Consider the following 19760-nt stretch of genomic DNA (forward strand, 5'->3'; position numbering starts at 1 on the left):
CAGCCCAGACACACTTGTCACCTCCTGCTTTGTCCCCTCTCGTTTCTGCGCTGCAAGTCCAGCAGGCTGACGATCGTGCGGACTGACTTAGGAAATCGTGCCCCATCCACCCCCGGATCCGCGTCCCCCAGACCCAGCGCGCCCTCTGCCCACCACCGGCCGCTGGGCCAGTGCCGTGCTGCTGGGTGCGGGCGTCACTGGGAGGACGTGGACAGAGAAACCTCCCAGTGGCCGCCTCCCAGTGTCAGATGCAAACATACCGCAAAGGCCCCCGGACCCGACCAACATGCCGCGGGCTTGCGAGCAGACAGACAGGCTGGAGTGACAGAAATGTACGCGGGAGCGTCTCAATCCAGTGGGGAAGGGTTAATTAATATGTAATTGTTATTACTGTCGGACTAAAGCCACAAGCCCTTACGGATGACACTGACTGGCTACCCATCCAGAGGAAAGTAAAATCGGACCCTATATTGGCCGTAGGTGAAAACCAACTTCCTGTTAGAGACTTACCTGAAGCGATAAACATTCAGCCAGAAATTCTAACGGGCTAGGGGAAAGTTCTGAATGTGGGAAAGTCCTAACCAGGACCAGACGCCCAGCAACCAAAGAAGAAACGATAAACAAAAAAATTAGTTTTCGTAGGACTAAGGATCCCGCAAAGGGAAAATGGCAACAAGAGATTTAAACAGAGAGAACGCATACAGGGCTTATATTTAATTTATAGAGAGCACAAGGGAATAAACAACCCAATTTCTAGAAAAAGAAAAAGAGGCACCAAGAGGCAAGTCACAAATTCACCCAAACGGCCACTAACATATGAACAGATGTGGCGCAGGGAGCGAAGTAAAATAAGATTCCATTCCACACCCGTCGGATCGGCAAAGAATAAGTCTATAAATCTGTTGTTAGCAGCGGAGAGAGAAAAAGGCACTGATGCTAACATGGAGCCAGCCTGACCTTTGTTGGAAGCAAGCTGAAAATACCGATTGAAATTAAAACTGCAAGGGCTCCTGGGGGCTCAGTCGGTGAAGCGTCTGACTTCCTCTCAGGTCGTGATCTCACGGTTCGTGCGTTCGAGCCCTGCTTAGGGCTCTGTCAGCACGGAGCCCGCTTCAGGTCCTCTGTCCCCTGTCTCTCTGTCTCTTCTCCATTCATTCTCTCTCTCTCTCAAAAAAAAAAAAAGTTTCAAAAAAAATTTTAATTAAAAATCCATACCTCATTTGACCCAGCACGGATGGAAGGAAACGCTTCGTTGGAAAGGAAACAAAATGAGCTTATCAACAGGGGATGGACTCGGTGGTGTGCGGCCCGTGACAGACAATCCAGTCTCCGGGGCGGGGAAGAAAACGCACGCGCTCTTTACTCATCAAAATTGACTAACATAAAGGACGTGCGGCCCAGGGTTTACGAGTACTGATAAAGTATACGATACTCTGGGTTACAAATTTTATAGAGTCCAACAATTCTCAGAGGGCGCTTTGGTTGAGTTTTTGCCAAACTCTTGAACCTGTAGAGCCCACCGAAGGCAGCAGCCGAGGACCGGGTTAGATCGGCCCTGCACGTTCGTGGGTAGTTCCGTTTTCGTGAATGAGTAAGAAGAAAGTGAAACCAAAACGTGTGGGGATCTCACCCTTCTGTCCACGCCCCGAACGCCCTCTTCACCGAATCCGGGGGGGTTCCGTCCTGCGAGTCATCTGTTCTTTCCCAGCACATTCGCCACAGACCGGACTTGGCGTCGGCTCGCCTTATTCATGGTAGTGTTTCTCAAGTCTGGACAACCAAGGAGACGATAACTCAAGCCCTAACTTTTTAAAGTTTATTTAATGTTTATTTATTTGTGAGAGAAAGAGAAACAGAGCATGAGCGGGGGAGGGTCAGAGAGAGAGACACACACAGAATCAGAAGCAGGCTCCAGGCTCCGAGCTGTCAGCACAGAGCCCCATGCGGGGCTCGAACCCACGAACCGTAAGATCATGACCTGAGCCGCCCGACGCTCAACCAACTGAGCCCCCAGCTGCCCCGACCGGAGTTTTGCAGCACAGTGAGCGCCCCAACAAAAGCATGCTGCCTTGGTCCATACACGGTAAGAAGTAGCTGCACGCGTATTCGGAAGAATACGGCAGCAGGGTTGCGGACACAGGGTGTGACGTGTGGGGAAGAGGGAAGGGAGCCAAGCAAAATGGGAAAACAGGACACAAAGTCTGCCAGTGGAGCGAGTGGCACATATGCCGGCGCACGCTGGCGTTCGTGCCCAGCGTGCACACGTGTGTGCTCTGTCATTGAGGGGCGTGCAGAGCCCCGCCCCCCGTGGCACGGCCGCTTAGGATGTCCGTAGTTGTGGAACCAGCACCCCAGAGCGTTGTAGCTTCAAATACCAGTGACGGTTCCCTGGGCCAGTTCTGTGGGCTCAGCCTGCGGTCTCCTGGGGCGCCGAGATGGCGGAGGGTCCGCGGGAGCCGCCCAGAGGCCGGCGGCGCGCTCCGGTGTGGTTGCTTGGGCTTCCTCGCAGCATGGTGACCGGCGTGGAGGAGTCCGTAGGGGGCGCTGGAGAAGGTTCAGGAAAACGGTGGGACTTGCAAGGACTTCGACTTGCATTTCAGGTGAAAAGTGGGAGCCTTTGCAAGGTTTTGAGCAGAAGAGAGACATGTTCTGATTTTTTTTTAATGTTTATTATTTATTTTTGAGAGACAGAATGCAAGCAGGGGAGGAGCAGAGAGAGAGGGAGACACAGAATCCGAAGCAGGCTCCAGGCTCCGAACTGTCAGCACAGAGCCCGACGCGGGACTTGAACTCACAGACCACGATATTGTGACCTGAGCGGAAGTCGGAAGCTTAACAAACTGAACCTCCCAGGCGCGCCCCCCTCCCCAGTTTTGTTTTTAAAAGATTTTATTTATTTGTTTGGTTGGTTGGTTATTTGTTTATTTCTTAAGTAAACTCTACACCCAACATGGGGCTTGAATGCATGACCCCAAGGTCAAGTGTCCCACGCCTCACTGAGCAGACCAGGCTCTGCTGGCTTCCTATTTTTAAAGGACTGCTCTGCGCGCTGACAGACTGGCAGGTGCAGGGATGAAGGTGGCTTGTTCTAGGAGGGCAGCGGCGGGCGGGGGAGAGCGGTCAGGCCCCAGATGTGCTTTGAAGGCGGAAGACAACACGGCTTCCTGCAGCTTGCGTGGGGGCCGCGAGACACACACCAGGGCCGGACACGGGGTGCTTGGGGCTGAGCCGCTGACGGGCAGAGAGGCTGGCGCCCCGGGCTCAGTGGTGGGCGCACTGGCCCCGACATCCGGGCGGCACCCACAGCACAGGAGCCCTGGGTGGACGTGAGGACAGAGGACCAGGCTGGGCGACACTGTGGCATTGGCGTCTCGATAGTGTTGAAATCCACTGAGAGGGCCCGTGGCTAATAAAAGGTGGCACAGTCTGAGGACTGAGTCCCGGCACCCTGCATGTGTTCAAAGTCAAAGACACAGGAAGCACTTGCAAGGGAGTAAGTGTTAAGGGTCCTGAAGCCAGGTGAGGAGGGGACAGTCCAGTGAGGAGGGGACAGTGAGGTGAGGAAGGGCCAGCCAGGTGAGGAGGGGACAGTAAGATAAGGTGGGGACAGTAAGGTGAGAAGGGGACAGTCGAATGAGGAGGGGCCAGCCGGGTGAGGAAGGGACAGTAAGGTGAGGAGGGGACAGCCAGGTGAGGAGGGGACAGCCGGGTGAGGAGGGGACAGCCGGGTGAGGAGGGGACAAGCAGGAGGAGGGAGGTACCCATCCACAGAGTCAGATGCTGTTGAGGGAGCCAAGGTCTGACGCTGACAGTGGATTTCAGGGCGGGGGTCACTGCCGAGTTCATTCAGAGCCGTTCCGGGGAACCCATGGGGTAAAGAGCCTGCTTGGGGGGCTCTGGGGGGGTTCACGAAAGATGGGGGGTTGCTCTTTCAGGGACCTTAGCTCTCAAGAGAGGACAGAGGATGCCGACAGAGGGCCGAGGACAGAGCTGGGCGCCTGAATGCCAGCCATCCTGGGGACGGAAGGCACAGGCCGAGCCCCTGCCCTGAGCCGGCACGGTCCCCTCTGTGAAGGGGGTCCCCGAGCCCCACGGAGGCTCCGCCAGCGCTTGGGTGGGGCCCTGGTGGCCACCGGACACGTCACTGTCCCATTCGCTGCCTCAGAAAAGAGCCAGGGCGGCCGGCACACATCGGGGCCGAACCTCCCAGGCGCCCCCCCCCCCCGGTTTTGTTTTTAAGATTGTATTTGTTTGTTTGGTTGGTTATTTGTTTATTTACTTATTAAGTAAACTCTGCATCCAGTGGGGGGCGAGGGGCCACGCCGTGAACGAGGGATCCGCCACGGGAGCCAGGGACGCAGGGCCAGACGCGCACTCGTTAGAGTGTCTATTTGTGGCTCCCGAGCCTAATTTCTGAATATGGTAATGAATAAATATTGGTCTTTCCTTCTGCAGCTTTTTCCGTCTGGGTGGTTCAATCAAATAGATACTGCCACCTCTTGTCTTCTAGAAGGGTGGCGGGACTGGGGCCCAGGCAGGGGGAGGGTGTCACCCAGCATCTCACAGGAAGGTGGTGGCCGCCGGGGAGGGGGCACTGGGCGGCGGAGCCTGGGGAGGGCGGCCATACCCCCTGCCTTTCTCCCTCCAACAAGCCCTGACAGGCGCCCATCCAGCTACTGCTTGAATACCACCACTGACGGGGAGCTCACTTTCACAAGCGTCATTGTTAGACGGATCAACATGTTAGAAAATTCTTTTGAAGAGCTTCTTTTTTGAAATGCCTGTCATGTGCTGAGCCCTGCTCTAGATGCGGGGTGCAGTGATCAGTCCCACAGGGTCCCTGCCCTCCGTGGCCCAGCAGGAGCTCACCCAGACAGCAGAAGGAGGGGAGGGAGGAGATGGATGCCGGCTGGTGCAGAGGCTCCAGGGCCATGTGAGATGGTGACAGGGCAGTTCACACGGTGACCAGGAGCTGTGCCAACTGCACTGAGACCCGGTCACATCCGTGTGAACGTCGGAGGACAGCCTCTGAGGGGGGCCACCCCCGAGGTGCATGGCCATCTTCAGTGTCCTTCATGGGGAGGGTCCGTCCCAGGAGCAGAAATTGGATGTGGGGGGTGGGGCACTCGGCAGCGGGGTGCTGTGAGTGTGTGCTTCCCCTCCTGTCCCCCCCCCCCCCCCCCCCCCCCCGGGGCTCTCATGACTGCTCCCTGCTGCGGGCCAGCCCCATAGAGGCTCCCCCTCCCTGCAGTAATGGGCTGAAGAAGAGAGTCCCCCGAAAGGAGATGTCTGCATCCTAACCCGGGTCCCTGGGGACACGACCTTATTTGCATGTAGGGTCTTTGCAGATATAATTAAAATGAGCTCATCCTAGATTTAGGGTGGGCCCTGGTCCAATGACCGGCATGTCCTTCCAAGAGCAAGAGGAGGGATATTTGAGACACAGACCCAGGAGAGACCCACAGGGGAGGCTGTGGGGACGAGAGGAGAGGAAGGCGCGGCCACAGCTGGGACCGAAGGCTTCCGGACGCACCGGAAGCCGGGAGGGGACGAATTCTCCCTCGGAGCCTCCAGGAGGGACCAACCCCGCCCACACCTTATTCTCAGACTCCTGTCTGCTGATGGAGATGATGCATTTCTGTCGTGTTGAGCCACCCAGCGTGTGGTGACTCGGGACAGCAGGTGCAGGGAACTCAAGAAAGATCCATGGCGGTTCAGGTGCGCATTGGGCAGAACAGGCGGACAGGGGGCTGGCCCAGAGCAGGCTGGGGCCCCCCCACCCTGTGCCTCCTCCCAGCACGTGACACTGAGCATCAGGCTCCAGCCCCCAGTCCCGGCCCTGGGCCACCCCCGGGGGCTCTCACACTTGGGGCTCCTGGCTCTCCTGCTGCAGCTGTGTGGCCCGGGGCACGTTCTCAACCTCCCTGGGCTCCTGCCACGTGAGTGTGCGAGATCTCCCATTTCAGGTTATGGTGAGGATTTGAAACATTTCCAGGCCACACAGCTGGCACCTGGCGCTCAGGGAGCAGCTGCTGAGTCCAAACACACCAACGTGCCTTTGTTTTCAACAGCAAGGGACCAAAGTGACCTGTGCTGATCGGAGGGTATTTTTGCCCAAAGCTGATGTTTCTTTTTTTCTTTTTAATTTTTTTAACATTTATTTTTGAGAGAGAGAGACAGCATGTGAGCAGGGGAAAAACAGAGAGAGAGGGAGACACAGAATCCGAAGCAGGCTCCAGGCTCTGAGCTGTCAGCACAGAGCCCGACACGGAGCTCGAACCCACAAGCCATGAGATCACGACTTGAGTGCAACCCACTGAGCCCCCCGGGCGCCCCTAAAGCTGATGTTTTTTGCATGTAATTTTATTCTTATCAATAGTGGCAGCTGGTAAAATGCACAGCTCAGTGTAGTTAAAGGGTTTTGCACCCGTAGGATGGTTTTCTCTGAAAACTCATTTACAAATGGAGGAGACGGATCCATGTCAGACCGGCCCGTCCTGAGTGGGGCTGGAGGATCTGGCCACAGGGTATGACCCCAGACCCTGCTCCCCCTCCTCCTGTCATGGCCGGCCTCTCTGTCTGTCCCAGCGTCTGCCCCCTCTGCCAGCTCCCCCAGGACATGCCAGATTGGCCCAGAAGAAGCCTTGCTGTCGAAGAAAACCACCTTTAAAATATTCTGTCTTCACTCGAGACAGGACCTGGGTTGTCGGCCATCAGAAACACCCTGACACGGCCTGTCCGGGGCTCCTGCCCCTGCTGGGCTAGCGGGTGGCTCCTCTCAGGCGGAGCCTGCCCCCAGGTCGCCCTGCTCTTGCGTCTCCTCTGGGGGCCCCATCTGCTGCTCGCATCTCAAACTCAGCGTGGCCGAACCCACGGCGCCTTGTCACCGCGTCAGCTGCGGAGCGCAGTGGACTCCCTCTACGTGGCCTCCGGTCTGGGTCACCACAGGCCACCACTGCCTCGTGGGACACTCAGAGCCCGATCTCCCGCCCGGGGAAGCCGTGCTCAGGCCCCGGTCCGTCAGCAGAGCCTGCCAAGCTCGGCAGGACACCTGCCGTGCCCCTGAGTGACCTCAGATGACACCCCCAGCCTTTCCAGCCCCCCTCCCCAAGGCCCCGCTGCAGAGCAGGGCGGCCGGCTGGGCCGGCCCGTCTGAATTCACCCCTGCAGAGAGGCCAGGAGCCTAACAAGTGGTCCTCTTCCGCTGCTGGGCTGGCCGGCAGGTGAGCTGGGGAAACAGTATTAACCCAAAATGAGGAAATGTGACTTCGAAAGCGCCAGTTCCTCCCCCAACGTCAAGTCAGATAAAGGGCAGAGCTAGATTTTAAAGGAAGTCCTACCCCGTGGCCAGAGGGCATTTTCGTGGCCGGGTCAGGGGACTGGACTGGGTGGGCAGGACTCCCAGGCTGGGGAGGGAGGGAGGGAGGTCTGAGCTGAGGAGGGAGAAGACCTGGACTCGGAGGGGCCCCACTCCCAGCCCGGAGGGTCCCAAGGCCTTTCATGGTGCAGCCCCTAAACTAGGTGTTCTGAGGCCCAAAGCGCCTGCAGTTTGGTCAGGGGTGGAGTCGGGGGTCAGGAAGGGACACCCCCACAGAAGGAGCACAGAAGTACTTCCCGCTTGCAGACCGTACACAGACGCAGGCAGAGGGAGCAGGTACCAGCCTCCCCCGCCCCCCACCGGGGCACCTCGGAAGGGCTCAGGTGAGGGACGGACCCCCAGGCTCATGCCTGCTCCCGCTCTGGGGAGATCCCCTCTGCCTTTTACTTATTTACTTGTTGTTAATTTTTTTAAGATTCATTTATTTTTGAGAGACAGAGCATGAATGGGAGAGGAGCAGAGAGAGAGGGAGACACAGAATCTGAAGCAGGCTCCAGGCTCTGAGCTGTCAGCACAGAGCTCGACGTGGGGCTCGAACCCATAAACTGTGAGATCATGACTTGAGCCAAAGTCAGCCGCTTAACTGACTGAGCCCCCCAGGTGCCCCCATTTTAAAAAGGCTGCCCTGTGGGGTGCCCGGGGGGCTCAGTGGGTTAAGCGTCTGAGTCTTGACTTGGGCTCAGGTCGTGATCTCAGGGTTCGTGAGATGGAGCTCCATGTTGGGCTCTGCGCTCACAGGGCAGAGCCTGCTTGGGATTCTGTCTCTGCCTCTGCGCCTCCCCGCCTCAAAACAAACAAACAAATAAATAAAAAGGCTGCCCCTTCCTCCAGAATCATCATTGTGTCACATGACCCACCAGGGCTCTATACAAATCGCCTCACGGGCCACGCGTACCCAGAAAGCCCCCTGGTGGCCTGCTGCCCCCCACAGCGCCAGGTCTGGGGAAGGCAGCCACTTACAGTGTGTGACATGGGGGAGGAGGGGCCCTTCCAAGAGCTCCAAAGCAGGGAGGGTGAGCCCCTGGGAGTCCCAAGCCCGGAGCACTTGGCCTTAAGGATGGGAAGGCTTCGGGCAAGGGTCCTGTCGCCCAGATGGAGAGCCCTGAGGTCAGGGGCTCTTTTGTCTTCTTCGGTGTCCCTGGGCATCGTGCCTCATGGGGTGTCTTGTGCATGGGAGGGAAGGAGTCTAGAAGACAGGAAAAGGGGGAGGAAGGAGGGAAGGAGGAAGAGAAGAGGGAGGGGAAGAGAGAAGGGAGAAGGCGAGGTGGGGAGAGAGAAGAAGGGAGGGGAGAGCGTGCCCATTACCCACTGCCTGTGCCCACCTTGCTGGGTGCCGGGCACTCAGCGGGGAGGCAGATCCAGGTCCTGCCCGGGGAAGAGGGGCCCAGCGGCGGGCACCGCACTCACAGAGCAGGGCTGCGGGCCCCAGCAGAGGGGGTCAAGGCACAGAGAGGTCACGCGTGGTGTGCGTTCAAGTCCAAGATCTGACTACTGACCCTGAGCTGGCAGGACAGGAATGGAGGCGGGACCGGTGACCTGGGAACACGCAGCAAGGAGAAAAAGCCCAGCCGGACCTGAGGTTTCCCTCCTCCCTTTCCCTCCTGCTTAAGGTGGCCGTGCGAGGCCCCGGAGGGTCTGGGGGCCCCTCTCTGCGTCTCCACGTCCTACCCAGCCAGTCAGTGCCCCACACTGGCCTGTGCTGTGCTTTTTCTCAGAGAAGACGGGTATATCTCTCCATATCCTCTGCCTATGGTTCTGAGACTCCGCACCTGTTAGAATCACTTGGACGGGGTCCAGACCTCCCTAGTCCAAACCATGCCCAGCTCAGGGACCGAAAACACACACTGGTGAGACCCAGGATCTGGGGGCGCCGGGGGGCTCAGTCAGTTAAGCGTCCGGCTTCGGCTCAGGTCATGATCTCACAGTTTGCGGGTTCCAGCCCCGCGTCGGGCTCTGTGCTGACAGCTCAGAGCCTGGAGTGTGTCTTCGGATTCTGCATCTCCCTCTCTCTCTGACCCTCCCCTGCTCACGATGTCTCTCTCTCTCTCTCAAAAATAAATAAAAACATTAAAAAAATTTTTTAAAGACCCAAGATCTGAAGTCCAAGTGTAGCCAAGACGGGACTCACTGACCCAGAGCTTCTACTCAAAGTGCTCCGTGGACTGGCAGCATCCGGGTCTCCAGAGCTTGTTAGCCATGCAGAGTCTGCGTCTGACAGCCGATGAGTTAGACTAGCGCCTGGTGCATGATGTGAAACCCAGGTGTACTGCCTGTCCCCAGAGGCCCCGGCGGCAGGTGGACATCAGCCGGCGGGTCCGTCTGACCATCACAGCCCAGATTTTGATGACCAGGGTGGTCTGAGCAAGGCAGCTGGCCCCGTGTGCTGCGCTAGCCCATGAGGAGTGCTCTGTTCCCGCCATGCCATAGGACGCCAGAACCCATGCCTTCCTTCCACGGGCCTCGCCTGCTAGAAAGTTCTACCGGATCTGATATGGGACTCCCTGTCCTTAGTGGGAAGCACCCGAGGTCTTTTGTTAGTGGCATATCCTGGTGTGGCGGGGAAGATGTGTCACGGATGACAGCTGCCCGGGTCAGGGTCCAGGATGGGAGACAGGACTAGGCAAGGTGCAGGGGGGGAGTCTTGACAAGGAAGCAGATCCCCCTTCCATGTGGAGACTCAAGGAGGGGCCCAGATGGAGGAAGAGGATTGTGAAGACATGTTGCTGCCTAGTAGAAATCCATTATGTGAGACCAGAGGATGACGTCCACATCCCACATATGACGGACTGAGTCACTGAGCACCGGCCATGCTGCAAACCAACAGAAAAGTACCACGTATATGTGTGTATGAAGGTATTCTTATGTATGTGCATGTACGCACACAGGTATGTATAATGTACGTAGAATAAGCAAGTACAAGGAGAACCTTCACAGGAAGGGGACTAAAAATGAAATCAGATTTCTCCAGAAGTAAGCCACTGCCAAAGCCTGGGCCTTTCCTGCTCCAGAGTCAGAGAGCCCACGTAAAGCCGGGTTTTCCGAAGGGCTGTGAGGTCACTGTTGAGATAAGTTGGGGGTGGGGGCGCCTGGGGGGCTCAGTCAATTTGGCATCTGACTTCAGCTCAGGTCATGATCTCACAGTTCGTGGGTTCAAGCCCTGCATCGGGCTCTGTGCTGACAGCTCAGAGCCTGGAGCCTGTTTCAGATTCTGTGTCTCCCTCTCTCTCTGTCCTTCCCCTGCTCGTATTTTATCTCTTTCTCTCTCTCTCAAAAAACAATAAATAAACAGTGAAATATATGTGTTTTTTAAAAATCAGGGGGGAAACCTGAAGAGAACAGTCACTTTGTCAATCTGGGATGGGACAAGGGGAAACCCTCTCCCACAGGGTCATAACCACAAGCCCTAATGTGGATTTTATACCTAGCTATGTGGACCACAGAGCTCAGTCTAAGACTCTAACTGAAAGGGACCCAAATCAAAGTGACTCTCAGCATCTGGCTGAAGCAGATGTGAATTGAACTTCAACACAGACCTCAAAGAGTTACTGATGATTAAGTAGAAAGGACAGCCGGCCATGCTTACAGAAGACACACAAGGAAAAAAGCACCATGTGCAAGAGTCACGCAAACAACAGGCAGTGGCAACAGACCAGGCATCAGGCATTAGCTCATCAGACATGGACATAACATAAAGATGCCTAAGGAGTTAAAAGAAGGGATCGAACATATGAATAAGGAACAAGAGAGTATAAAACGGCACCGGGCGCCTGGGTGGCTCAGTGGGTTATGCATTGGACTCTGGCTCAGGTCATGATCTCACGGTTTGTGGGTTTGAACCCCACGTTGGGCTGTGCTGACAGCTAGCTCAGAACCTGGAGCCTGCTTCAGTTCTGTGTCTCTCTCTGCCTCTCCCTCTCTCCCCCCTCTCAAAAATAAACATTAAGGAAAAAAAATTTTAATGGCCAGCAAATTTGGCGAAGGAAGCGACTAAAACTTCTAGCAACAAAAAACTATATAATTGAAATCAAATGAATGAAGTAAACAGAAGCGACATTGTCGCCGTTGTAGTCAGGTTCCTTCCCCTCCCCTCCCCCACAGCTACCGCAAAACCCACCAAAGGGGAGAGTTCAAGCATTTCTTGCTCACCTACAGTTCCAAGCAGGTGCTCCCGCCCGGCAGGCAGCTCTCCCCAGAATGATTCCAGCTGTGGCCCCGCCATCTCCAAGCTCAGGGCTCCCCATGTCACTGCCTTGCCCGCACGCCCGGGCATCACCCGGGCATCACCGGGCATCCTGGTTGAGCGTCCCTGCATGAGCACCGAGGCCTGTACAGGGTCCAGGCTTGGGGACCAGGCCCCGCACTGGAGCATCTTACTGCATTCACGTCTCAGTGACCAGGACTCAGTCCCATGGCTGGGACCCGTGGGCAAGCTGTGTGCCCAGCAGGGAGGGAAAGAGGGTTTGCTGAGCGGCCAGGCTGCCTGGACAGCGCAGGGGAAGAAACGTGAAGGTCCAGCAGCGTCAGTCACAGCAATTACTCAGCTCACCGCACTCTTGAAAACCTTGCCCATAGTTACTTCTGTTAATCCCCACGACTCCCCCTCAGCTAAGCTGGGTGAGGGTGAAGCTGGGTGATCCTTCCTGTTTTACAGATAAGGAGACTCCTGCTCAGAGAAGGGCGGTGACTTGCCTGGGATCACACAGCTGTGGAGAGGCCGAGCTAGGGATCGAGGCCGGGAGTCCCCGCCCCCTTGCACCGTTGCCTTTCTCTCCAGAGGACAAGGGGAAGGAGAGGGATCCTGGAGCCGGGGGTGAACCCCAGCCTAGGCCCCTGTGAACCTAGGGGCTGAGGAAACTGACCGGAGGTCAGAGCAGTGAGTCTGGAGCTGAACTCAGCTTTAATCCCGGCTCCCTGGGGCATCAGGGTGGCTGGCTTGGGCCCCAGGGTAGCATCTGCCCCCCCAGGACAGCTAAGGGGTCACTGTCAGTGGGTCAGCCAGCAAATACTTGCCCTGACTCCCCAGTGTGTTGAGCAGGGCTGCAGGTTTCAACCAACAGAGCCTGGGGGTAGAGGACACGCAAGATCCAGGTAGGGCTTCCCTGATGAGCTAGGTTTTTAGTGCCTGAACTCCAGCTATGGGCAGGGCCCCGACCTTGAGGCATGGCATTTTCACCAGGACCCATGGCAGGTGGGACCTTCAGTTCTGTTTTTGCAGGTATAGTGATGATAATGGTGATGGTGAAGATGGTGGTGGTGGTGGTGGTGGTGGTAGTGGTGGTGGTAGTGGTGGTGGTGGTGATGGTGATGCTGGTGATGATGGTGATGATGATGATGGTGATAATGACGATGATGATGAGATAATGATGGTGGTGATGGTGGTGATGGTGGTGATGGTGGTGATGGTGATGGTGGTGGTGGTGATGGTGGTGGTGGTGATGGTGGTGGTGGTGGTGGTGGTGGTGGTGGTGATGGTGGTGGTGATGGTGGTGGTGGTGGTGGTGGTGATGATGGTGATGATGATGATGGTGATAATGATATGATGGTGGTAATGATGATGGTGATGATGATGTTGGTGATGATGGTGATGATGATGGTGATGAGATAATGATGGTGGTGGTGGTGATGGTGATGCTGGTGATGATGGTGATGATGATGATGATGAGATAATGATGGTGATGGTGGTGATGGTGGTGGTGGTGGTGACGGTGGTGATGGTGGTGGTGATGATGGTGATGGTGATAATGATGATGATGATGAGATAATGATGGTGGTGATGGTGGTGATGGTGATGGTGGTGATGGTGGTGGTGATGCTGATGATAATGGGGATGATAGTGATAATGATATGATGGTGGTAATGATGATGGTGATAATGATGGTGATGATGATGGTGGTGATGATGGTGATGGTGGTGATGATGATGGTGATGATGTTGGTGATGTCGGTGGTGATGGTGGTGGTGATGGTGGTGATGGTGGTGGTGATGGTGGTGATGGTGGTGGTGGTGGTGATGGTGGTGGTGGTGGTGGTGGTGATGATGGTGATGGTGGTGGTGGCAGTGATGTCATCCGACATCAATGAACGCCATGGACCCAGCAATGTTTCAGCATTAGATGGATTCTCTTTAACTTTGATCATAACCCTACAAAAAGCAGATTCCTTTTTGCCTCTGTTGGACAGAGAAGGAAAATGAGCCTCAAAGAAGTGAGTGATTCACCCCGCATCCCAGAGCAGGCGGAGGATGCTCCCAGGGGTCTGACCTCAGCACTGTACTCCAACTGATGCTCCCCCCTCCCAGGGAGGCGCTGCGCTCCCCCAGGACAGAGCCTCCCTCTGACTCTCTAGCCCCCAGCTCTGCGCCCAGGGCCTGCCCAGGGGCGGTGCTCGGGGAACATCTGTTAGCAATGGCTTGTCCACCACTGTTTGCACAGAAGTAAAGTCCCACCGGGGCCTTGATGCCGCCTCCATGGACAGTAAGCGTCCCAGTGGATCTGAAATGCTCCTGGATGGGTGAATTGACTCACGCAGCTGTTGGCCGGCTGTTCTAGAAGAATCGTGTCTGGGACGTTCCCACCGTCAGGTTCCACCAGCCTGGCCTCCGAGAATCCGCTGTCCCAGTGCAGCCCAGGCCCCCACGGACCCACGAGCCCTGTCTGCGCCCTAGGTTAAGCCCACCAGGGGTTGACAACCCATTTGATCCGGGGGGGAAGGGGAAGACCCGTGATGCCTCAGCCTCCCAGGTGTCACAGGGAAAGAGAAGCCCATGGGGGCAGGGACTGGAGGACGGGAGGCAGGGGCTCTGGTCTGTTGCCAAACGGGGGGAGGAACACACTTCTTTCCAGACAAGCTGTTAGCTTACCAGCTGACTTTGGTAAAAGAAAAAACTATTCCTGGTGCCATCTGTTCCCCGAGCGGCTGGTGTGGGGCCTGGGGCTTCCTGCACAGGCGGCCAGACCCAGTTTCAGAATCTGAGACAGCTGCCCCCCTGGATTATTTCGGGAAGCGGCTCAACTCAGCAGCACCCCGGCCTTCCTTCGAGGCATTTCCCGGCACTCCAAAGCTGTTTGCACACGCAGCCAGACGGCCGCTGCCTCTCTGGCCTCCTGGCCTGCAGCTCGGCCTCTGGCACGAGCCAGACTCCCTGGGGGGGAGGGGGGCAGGACCAGCCAGCTAGCCTGGGGAAGGGCTCCCTGCCCCTCTCCCCAGGCCACCTCTATGACAGCCAGGGCCCCCAGGGGTCCCCCTCCCCCACTGTCTCCTGAAGGGTTGCCCCTTCTGTGGAAGCTCGGCTCCTGGGCTAGCCAGTGGGGCATCTCAGGCAGGTGGCGGCGTCAGAAGCCTGGGAGGGACACAGACCCCAAAGCCGGCGGGTCAGGAGGGCCCAGGGCAGCGGAGGCTGCGCGGAGGCCGGGGACCGGGGGGGGGGGGGGGGGGGGGGGGGGGGGGGGGGGGGGGGGGGGGGGGGGGGGGGGGGGCTTTGGAGCAGGGCAGTACCGAGATCACGTTCCAGGACAGAACAAAATCCCAACAGCTGGTGCAGAATTGGGGTCCGAGGGGAGGAAGGCAGAGAGCCCAGCAGGGGAGGGGGAGTCGCTGTGTCCGGGGGGGCCCCCCATGCAGGGTGAGAGTCTGGACCGTCAGGGGCAGAGGGGGAAAGAGGAGGGTATGAGTCTGAGAAGTGAGTGGAGGGCAAGACCTGGCTCCCCGGGAAGGGGAGGGTCCAGATGAGTCTGGGAAGGGGAGGGTCCAGATGAGTCCGGAGGCCAGGGAGGCAGGAGGCAGGTCGGGGGGAGGGGCGGGCGCTGACTTGGGTGATCCCCCCACCCTGCCCCTGGGCAGCTGGAAACGTGGGTGTGGTCTGGAAGGGGGCCGGGTGTCAGGGGCTGGGGGGCGTGGTGGAGTTACGGTCTCCGGGGACAGAGTGTCAGTTTGCGTCATGGAAGGAATTCTGGGGACAGATGGCGGGGATGATCTCGTGATAAGGTGAAGTTGATGCTGCTGACCGGTACACTTCGAAATGTCAAGTGCGTTTTCCACAATAAAACAACCTAACGGTGCAATTAAAAAGCAGAGCTATTCAGATTGACCAGAAAGAGAGCGCTATTTTTGTCTGTAAGGAACCCTCTTCCATAGAGAGACGCAGAGTCTGAAAGCAGCAAGATGGACACAGCAGCTCGCTGTGTTAATGTCACACCAAGGAGGTTCTGGGGCAGGAGACACTCCAGGGGACAAGGAGGCACAGCGGTGGCCCCAGGGGAGCATCCTGTCCTGTCCCTCTGCTCCCACACCAGCCCCTCCCGCCCTCCCTGTGCCTGCACCTGTCCCCCCTCCCCCACTTTGAACAGCTCCCTCCCTCTTCCCCCACCCCTTCTCTCATGAAGAGTCTTCCAGCAGGCATTTGTTTTTTATTAAAAATTCTTTTTCATTTATCCATTTAAAGAGAGACAGAGAGTGAGCAGGGGAGGGGTAGAGAGAGAGAATCCCAAGCAGGATGCGGGGCCTGAACTCTCGCATCTCGAGATCAAGACCTGAGCCGAAACCAAGAGTTGGACGGTTAACAGACTGAGCCACCAGGCGCCCCCCACCCCCCAGCAGGCATTTAATGGGCGAGGTCCTCTGCACACCCCCCGCCCCAGCCCTCGGCCCTGGACTTCTCACACCGGGCTCCGAGAAAGCATGGGCGGGCCCCCAGGCCATCTTTGCTCACTGCCTTCCACACGCCTAGCTCGCCACAGGTTGGCCACGTTCACCCCTGCTCAGTCTGACGGCAAATTTAAATGTGTTAATTTTCTGTAGCTTTATTGCGAATCTGCAAGAGGTAACCTTCCCCAGTATTAAGTGTGCAATGTGAGGAGTTGTGATGAACGTATATGGTCACGTGACCCCGAGCGTTCCCGCCTCCCGCAGAGGGCCCTCCGTGCCTCTTTGCGGTCAGGACCCTTCCCCGACCCGCTGGCCCTGGGAGCCACCCCACCCTCTCTACCACCACAGTCTGGCCTTTTCTAGAATTTCTTATAAGCTGAAGCATCAGCACAGAGCCTGCTGGTCTGCCACCTGTCGCCGGCCCTGCTCCTGGGCTCGTCCACACGGCTCTGTGTCCACACCCCTTCCTCGGTGCTGCGCAGACCCCGTGCACGGGCGGCCCGCGGAGATCCACCTACGCCTTCGCCAGCGGTGGACATCCGGGTCCTTCCCAGTCTGAGGTGGCTGTGAATCGTGTAAGTCTTCGCGTAGACATACGTTTTCATCTTTCTTTTTTGTAAATATTTTTTAATGTTTCTTTATTTTTGAGACAGAGGCAGAGCGTGAACAGGGGAGGGGCAGAGAGAGAGGGAGATGAAGAACTCGAAGCAGGCTCCACGCTCTGAGCTGCCAGCAGAGAGCCCGACGCGGGGCTCGAACCCACGAACCGTGAGATCATGACCTGAGCCGAAGTCGGATGCTCAACCGACTGAGCCCCCAGGCGCCTCTGTTTTCATTTTTCTTGGATTAACCCTGAGCCGTGAGTGTCTGTTTTAGTCTCGAAGAAACTGCCAAACTTCCTTCCAAGCCGCTCCCCACCAGACGCATGTCAGTCCCAGGTGCCCCGCAGCCTTGCCAGCACCTGGTATTGTCAGACTTTCCGGCGTCACCATGGTGGGAGGCGCACAGCGGTGTCTCCTGTTCCTTGATGTCCCTGAGGAGTGACGGAGCTGGGACCCGAGTCGGTCAGCTCAGGCTGCTCTGACTCACCACGGACCTGGGGCTTAAACACCAGACATTTATCGCTCACAGTTCTAGAGGCTGGAAGTCCGAGGTCAAGGTGCTGGCAGGTGCAGCTGCTGGTGAGAGCCTTTTCATGGTCACCTTCTTGCTGTGTCCTCACGTGGCAGAGAGGGCTCTGGTGTCTGGACTCGAATCCCATCACGGCCCCTCCCCCCCACCTCCTCTATACCTAATTGCCTGTGGATGGGAGGGAAGGGGAGCAGGCGGAGGGGTGTGGGGTGAAAGGAAGACCCCTTGAGACCCTCTCACCCTCGGACCCCGGCTCCTGATGGCATACCCGGTGGGACGTCCTCCCTGGGTCCCCAGCCCCCTACTCCAAAGCCCCTCCCCAAATCCAAGGCTGTCAAACTGTGTTAACCCAGACCCAGCGGGGGGCCTGGGGCTGGCAGAGGAGGGGAGAAGCCCAGAGGCAGCCCGGGGGTGGGGGTCGGGGTCTGTCCCTTTGCCAGCCCCCCCCACTTTGCCTCACCTTCCCACTGCACATCAGATCCCGGGTTGCCACGTTCAACCCCCCTACAGGGACTTGTTCTTTGAGAAACACGGGCAGCAAGAGCCAGTTCTCACCAGAGACAGAGAGGTGAGGACACGTCCCTGGGGACAGACCAGGGGACCATCTGACCTACTGATCAACCTCAACGATGTCTCCAGTGACTTCCGGGCAGGGCATCGAGCTGTGAGGGTGGGCCTGGGGCACAGTTAACCAGATGAACCTCCCCTGGGTTTGGGGGCCACGTGGGACTCCTGCCTCCGGATGGGGACCCTGGGGCCCATCACACGGAGTGATCTTCAGCCCCGGCCCCCGGGAGCCCTTTCTGCTCCCAGAGTCAGACCCTGGAGCCCGCACGGAGGCCGGCATCACTGGACGCTTCGCTGCCCCCACGGGTGCCCTTGGAGAGGAGACACTGAGAATTTTCCACGCCCAGCCCCGTGGAAAGGGGTCAGCTTGTACTTATGATATTTAAGGATCTTTCCCAGGACACAGCAGGCTCCCCACGTCCGTCCCAGAAATCTATTTGCCAATATCAGCGGAGTGAGGCCAGAGGTTGGCTCAAAACAGACCCAGGCCTAGTGAATCAGAGATGCTTGGGTGGAAACGGGTGGGGGAGGGCGCAGGATGCCAGACGCACAGGAAGACAGGGGGCAGCGGCGGAACGGCGGCGGGGGTCCCTCTGCGGCCCTTGGGCCTCCCGCTGGCTCGGAGCGGGGAGGCGGCTCCGGGGGCGCCGAGGCCGTTAGTCCGGGGGTCCGTGGGGCGTGCCATTGGCGCGGTCTTTCGGCTTGTGCTTGCGGTACAGGCCGTGGAGGACCCGGAGCGTGCTCTTGGTGTCCTTGTTCACGATGTCTGCGGGGCAGGGGGCCGCAGGACCGCCGGTCAGGCCCAGGCAGGGCTGGGGAGGAGGCGGCCAGCCTCCCGCTGTGCCCAGGACCGGGTGGCTTCCTGGGACACAGGACTTCAGTGCTAATCCCGGGGCTGGGGGGTCCCGGTCCAACAGGACAGTTGGTCACGCCAGGCCCGAGCCCCGGGACCCTCACACGGCCCTCCCTCCCGCTCCTCCCCTGTGCCCCGGTGCCCCCCCCCCATAGTTCCTCAAGGTCTCACCTGTCGGGACAGCCTGCCCCAGGGTTCCCTGTCTCTGCTCCCTGTGACTCTTCCCGCACCGGGGCTGGTGGAGGCTGTGGGCACAGCACCCCTTCCTGGGAAGCCCCAGCGGACACGCGGTATCTGCTGGGCCAAGCAGGGGGCCCACGCGGCCACGTGCCATCCCCAATGCCATGGGCTCCGCCACCGAGGGCCGCACGCTCACCTTCGGGGTTGAGGGGGTAGCTGAGCAGGCCTTCGTCCTTGAGCAGCTCCAGGGCCAGGGTGACATTGTGCAGCTATGACAAGATCCCACCAGAGGTTGGCAAATTGAGGGCACCCCAACCTCGGTGCCGGTCCCCAAGCACTGGGCCCGCCCATCACTCATCACGCCCAGTGTGCTTCAAGGACTTCCTGGAGGAGGTGCCATCTAGAGCTAAGTCCTGCCAAGGGAGGGGACTCAGCCAGGGAAAGGAACATGGGCCTTTTCTGATGCAGCCCCAATGCTGGGGGTAATGAGGGCCCCACCGGAAATAGCTCAGTCCCAGGGGCAAAGCACAGATGAGGAAGCTGAGGTCCAGGGTGGCCGAGGGGCCCCTCTGAGCAGGACAGACAGCGTCGGAGCCGGGTCCGGCTCGCTCTGGCATCCGGGCACCGCTGGCTGGAGCGGGAGCCGCCCTGCCCCCCGCCTGGGCCCACCTGGGCTCGGGTCCCCACTTGGTCACTGGGGAACTGGCAAGCCACTCTGCTCCCCCAGCTCTGCCTTGCGCACCTGAGGAGCAGAGTCCCCACCTCGTCCCCCGTGTCCTGATCGGGATGCTGCCGGGGGAGCCCGGGGGAGACGCTCGGTTAGTGCGGTTTCCCCTGTTCTCGGCTAGCGCCTCCCTTGGGCCTCGATACGATCAGACAGACCCCTTCCGGGGGCAGCAGCCTGGTGTCTTTGAAGGAGATGGTGTGGGGGGCGGGGAAGGTGCGGGTGGTGTGACGGTGCAGGTGTGGGGTGGGGTGACAGAGACGGTGTGGGGTGGGGTGACAGAGA

At 58.3% G+C, this 19760-nt stretch overlaps 1 protein-coding gene across 8 annotated transcripts in view; it reads right to left on the minus strand.

Annotated features, from left to right (window-relative positions):
* Positions 1–18066: 18066 nt before the first annotated feature.
* Positions 18067–19760, minus strand: part of PARVG (parvin gamma) — a 22094-nt gene continuing 20400 nt past the window's right edge. Inside the window, exons 12-14 of one of the 8 annotated variants that reach the window (XM_029954031.1) lie at positions 18948–19020; positions 18743–18816; positions 18391–18484 (exon numbers count right to left, since the gene is read on the minus strand). In XM_029954031.1, the coding sequence (XP_029809891.1) occupies positions 18476–18484; positions 18743–18816; positions 18948–19020 (156 nt within the window). In that variant the 3' untranslated portion in view covers positions 18391–18475. Of the gene's footprint in view, positions 18614–18742; positions 19021–19760 lie in introns of all 8 variants that reach the window. The other 7 variants (XM_029954028.1, XM_029954030.1, XM_029954026.1 and 4 more) reach the window with 7 other exon arrangements.

This window comes from Suricata suricatta, chromosome 10 (assembly GCF_006229205.1).
Source record: "Suricata suricatta isolate VVHF042 chromosome 10, meerkat_22Aug2017_6uvM2_HiC, whole genome shotgun sequence".
Taxonomy (NCBI): Eukaryota; Metazoa; Chordata; class Mammalia; order Carnivora; family Herpestidae; genus Suricata; species Suricata suricatta.